This window comes from Nicrophorus vespilloides, unplaced genomic scaffold (assembly GCF_001412225.1).
Source record: "Nicrophorus vespilloides isolate i.1.1-1 unplaced genomic scaffold, Nicve_v1.0, whole genome shotgun sequence".
NCBI lineage: Eukaryota > Metazoa > Arthropoda > Insecta > Coleoptera > Silphidae > Nicrophorus > Nicrophorus vespilloides.
Genome location: NW_017098712.1, coordinates 1 through 4,915, shown reverse-complemented (window position 1 = coordinate 4,915; position 4,915 = coordinate 1). Strand labels below are relative to the sequence as shown.

General features: G+C 41.7%; 1 protein-coding gene across 1 annotated transcript; it reads right to left on the bottom strand.

The window, feature by feature from the left end:
* Nucleotides 1–1,556: 1,556 nt before the first annotated feature.
* Nucleotides 1,557–4,230, bottom strand: LOC108563039 (insulin receptor substrate 1-like). Its single transcript, XM_017921583.1, has 2 exons — nucleotides 2,665–4,230; nucleotides 1,557–2,350 (listed from the first exon to the last, which is right to left on the bottom strand). The coding sequence occupies exons 1-2, from the start codon at nucleotides 3,059–3,061 to the stop codon at nucleotides 2,307–2,309; spliced, it is 441 nt and encodes a 146-aa protein (XP_017777072.1). The 5' UTR covers nucleotides 3,062–4,230; the 3' UTR covers nucleotides 1,557–2,306.
* Nucleotides 4,231–4,915: the final 685 nt, after the last annotated feature.

Here is a 4,915-nt window from a genome sequence, read left to right as displayed (position 1 = left end):
CCGTCTGTAATTCATTTATGTCGGTGGTTCAAATTAAAATTTATCTGGTAATAAAGTTATTTATGTGTGTGCATTTCGAATGGGGGAAGAACGAGGCGAGGGCGCCTCCACTATCAGGAGTTTCCGAGAAAAACGAAGAAGGGACGGAGCGGCGAATGCACACCAAAAAGGAGGCGCCTCTTCGTATCGGATTTCTCCTTCTTCTGTCGCTCTCATCAATTCACGATGATTAATTTAAAAAAAAAAAAAAAACGTTAACGTTGTTTTCGTTCGTGAAACAATGCCCGTTGTTGTGGCGACCGTTACAACTAATTGGCGTCATTATCTAAATACGTTGCCACCGTAACAGTTCAAATATTTACACGAATTCGAATTTCCCGCGCGCTCTATTTATTTATTTTGTTTTTTTTTCGGTTGTGGCGCCACAGCCTGTTCGAGCTAGCACAAATGTTTGTCGAGTATCTTATCACGTTCTCGCTACCGCTCGATGCGTTCGCGTGTACGCGTATGAGCACGCCCCGACTGTTTGTGCACATTATAAATAGTTTATTGATAGGAATTTTGTTGTCGATTTTTTGGCCTTATCTCCTCCTCGATTCTCGGAACACAGGTGTAAATATGTTTGTACTATGTTCAAACCCCGTTTCCTGACAATTCTGTTTGTACACCCGAATCGGTTTTGGGGGAAAACAATTTCCCAATTTGTTAAATTTTTTGTTGTTAAATTCTATCTGTTTTTCGCGAACGATGATTTCCCTTGATGTTGATGATGATGATGGATGCGTTGTTGTTGTTGTTTACGCCGATACGCAGTTCACGGAATGAACAAATAGCGCAAACAATACCGGGAACGAGAATGAATGCATATGCATACACACTTACTCATAATACACTGTTTTTGGTTTTGTCGAAGAGGAATGCGGCGACGTTCGGAGAAAGCGCGCCCGAATTCGTAAACAGAAAGAAAGATGAAAATAAAAACAACAACGAGGTCGTTAAGAATTTTCTGGAAAAACTTATGTAAACTATGAAACATGTAGATTTTCCATCAAACAAGTGATTTTTTTATTTACCTGTTGGGTGGAAGAAACGTAAAATGCATTTTGTTTTTGTAGTCTTCAAAGCATAAACAGAGTAAATTAAAGAATAATGATTTCACAAGAGTAACGAACTCGCCTAAGTCTACACAATATACAACATATTAATTTGCTTTAAATCCAATTAGAAATGACACAAATATAATAGATATCTGTGTTTTGTTGTCATAGAAATACGTAATTAACTTGAAATTCGTTTCGAAACTCATTAAGTTAAGACCATAAGAATTGCGTTGGTAATTTGAAATAATTGGGAATAAGTTTTTAAAAAAAAAAACAAAAATCTAAATGTAATTTAAATACTGGATAATAGAGTTGAATAATAATAATAATTTTGCATAATGTTTGTTTTTTTGTTTCTTTGTTTGTTTGTTGAACATTCGTACGTTGGACGTACGTAAATAAATCAAAATTTGTTTTAAAGGTGAACATTTTATTTATTCAATTTGTTTTTTGGGTCACTCGATTCACATCGTCAAAGTTATAATACTTTGACTTCGTTTTGAGTGTGCGTTTGATACGACTTGGAAAGTAATTCAATATTTTGTCTAATGTTTGGTTCTAATTGGAAGATAACGCTGCTATTTTTTTTGAACTTGTCTCTTTTTTTAATTAGTAGTAGAAGGTGTTAAACGGAGATAATTTGGGTAATTTCCTTCACGAATTGTAAATGCATACAGAGATAGATGGAAGAAGCAACGGAAGGGCCTTATTTTCGGCGCGTAACCATTACATAAAAACCATTGCAACCTCTCTCTATTTATCTCGCAACTATTATTTTCTCCTTCTCTCTCTTTATCTGCGCTGCTGGAAATATCAAAGAAGGCGCTTGAAACGTCGTCGACCTCTTTTCCAGGAAAACCTTAAGGCCAGGTAGCCTTTTGGCGCGCTCACATAACTTGTACACATTCATAGGGATGTTTTTTTTTCTCTCTCTTAATACGTCGTCGTCGTTGTTGTTGTTTATCTTTCCGATATTTCGGTGGTCCCACGGTCTGCTTTCAAGTTGTTTTTCTCATTCTCCTCGTCCTCTTCCTCGCCACCTCTTCGTCGCAGTATCTCTCTGATTTTTTGGTCGTTAAGGTCGTTGGGATTTGTGAATGGTAATTATTGACTTCGTTCGTATGGGAGAATTGTACGTTTCAAAATTCCGCGAGAGACGGAGAGAAAGAACGATTGAAAGAGAAAGAAAGAGAATGGTGGAGGTATTTATGTGTGTGTTTGGTTGGTTGGCTTGAGGGGAACTCTTGTAACTGTAAATGCATAGCAAGAGAGAGAGAGTGATTCAAAATGCTGGAATGTCGGTGATGTTTTTTTTGTTGTTGTTGTTGTTGCAAAAGGAATTTAAAAATGGATGAATGATGATGGTCGAAGAAGAGATGGAGAATGCGATTGAATGGGTGTGAGAAGGTGAGATTGGGGCGTCGCGACGTTCTGTTGTGTATATTTCTGTATGCGACCTTGCCGGACATGCGGCGGCTATGATTGCGAGATGCGCAGTTCTAGTATTGCTTTTAAAGGGAATTCTAAGTGGAAAATGTGTTTTTGTTGTTTGTTGTTGTCTTACCAAAGGTGGGACGAGGCTTCTCTCCATCGGGCAACTCCTCTCCTTGCTGGAGAGAGATGAGTGCCTTGAGCCAAGACTCCTGATCCTCCTCGGATTCCAGCACGACGCAGAATCGGTCATCCTTGGTGTACAGAGCGATGACGTGCTTGTACTTGGTGTCGCTCCGTTTGTTGATGTTGAAGCACGTCCTCAGCGGAATGCTGCGTTTCGCGATCTGACCGCTTCTGAACTTCTTCTCGGTGTCGTAGTACTCGAGGCGAGCGGAACAGTCGCAGGTTTCGGCGCGCAGCACGAAGAATTTCCTCTTCGACGTCTTGAGTTTCTTCAGGTATCCGGATCGAACGATGGGGCCCGTGCTGGGCTCGCCCAACGAACTCGAACTCTTCACCGACATCATCGCCGTGTCGCATCAACACACGCGCGCGCACACACACTAACAATTGTCAAACAACAACAATAATATTATATATCTCTATATATTAATGATGATGATGAACAGTGGCAGCAGCAGCGACGATGGCAGAGCGATGATGATGATGAAAGGGGCGCACCGGAATCAAAACAAGACGGCGGCGCGCGTCTTCCTCCTCCTCAACACACGCAGACCGACAACTCTCTGTGCGCGCTTGTGTTAGTTAGCGTGTGTACTATATACTATATATCGAACGTCTCACACACAAACACACAGAGAGAAACGCGCACGCACACACGAAGAGAGCGAACGGCGAGTGCGACGGAGAAATAGAGACCATGCGAACTGGAAATTGTCCAAGGGCACCACGAATTTTTCATGCGCAATACACGAACACGTCAACATTCCAGGTCAACGAAAGGTAGCGAAGCATTTCCTGTGTCAAGTCTGGATATGGTTTTACGAAAAAACTACTAGTAGCAATAACTGATGATGATGTTGCAGTTGGGGTGTTGTTGTTATTTGTTGTTGCGCACAGCAGAGCTACGTCTCTCTTGCTATTGGTATCTCACGCGCTCTTTCACAGCACGACGACAACAATAAGACACAAATTGCGATGATGGCGCGAGAACGGAAAGAATCCTCCAGAAAGCAGACACCAAGTTCGTACACACCATCTACAACTGCGAACTGAATTCTTCACGCACACAAATATACATACACGCGCGCACGCACACCGTGTTCTTCTTCTGATGCCGTCGATGTGTTGTTATTCTTCTTCTTCTTCTTCCGCACACTCTCACGGATCAAAACAAACTTTCGAAAGGGCCTCGTCTTTTCTACACGTTGTATTTATCTTACATATATATTTTGATAGGGCGTCCACGCGATTGTACACTTCTACGTTTAATATTACTACGTAGAGAAATGTGTGTGTGCGCTAAATGTCGAATTGTAATCGTGGTCGCGACTCGCACGAGGTCCGGCACTGTGTCCTTACGTACACACTGGCGCACTAGCAGTATGGATGTGTGTCCCTCCTCCTCCTACTTCTCTCACTCACTCTACGCTTTTTCCCCGATTTCATCCATCTTGCCGAGGTCGGTCATGTGTTTGTAGACGTCTGCGAACGCGAATGCGTCTGGTCTCGCGCTCCCCGCAAGCGCTCCGTCTCGCACAGTCCGCACGGGTTGGAGTGGAAACGACGATGATCGGTTACGTGGACGCTCCTCGCCTACGGACTACGAGCGGTTGTAAACAAGAACGGCGCATGACCGGGGCCCCTCATAGTATTCGATATCAGGAAAAAGGCAGAGGAGGCCTGCGACGCGTCACGCATGTTCACCAAAAACAACAGAAACAAACAACAACAACAACAAAAAAATTGGAAGAGAAGAATTGAAAAGAATGAAAGAGAAGACAACAACTGTCGTGTCCCAGGGTACAATTTATATATTCTAATATCAGATGTAAACTATAATAAGAATACTAACTGTCGTGTCCCAGGGATGAATTCTGGACACAGTGGAATATTGTCTGGTGTTGTCGTTGTGGAGTCTCAGTTGTAGGAATTAAATAATTCAATTGGTTTTACATAACTTTATTCTTACTTGGTCGATTTAAGATTATTCATCTAAGACTATGCTCGTCTTAGGTTTTTATGAGACCATGTCAGTCTTTGAGGGTTTTACTGAGACTATGCTCATCATATAAACGTTTTACTGAGACTATGCTCATTATGTTAACATCTTACTGAGACTAATTCTAAATAGTTATTCTACTTACAAAGTTAATTCTTATTAATACGGGGTGGGAGTTGTGATCGGGAGTAGGGTTTGT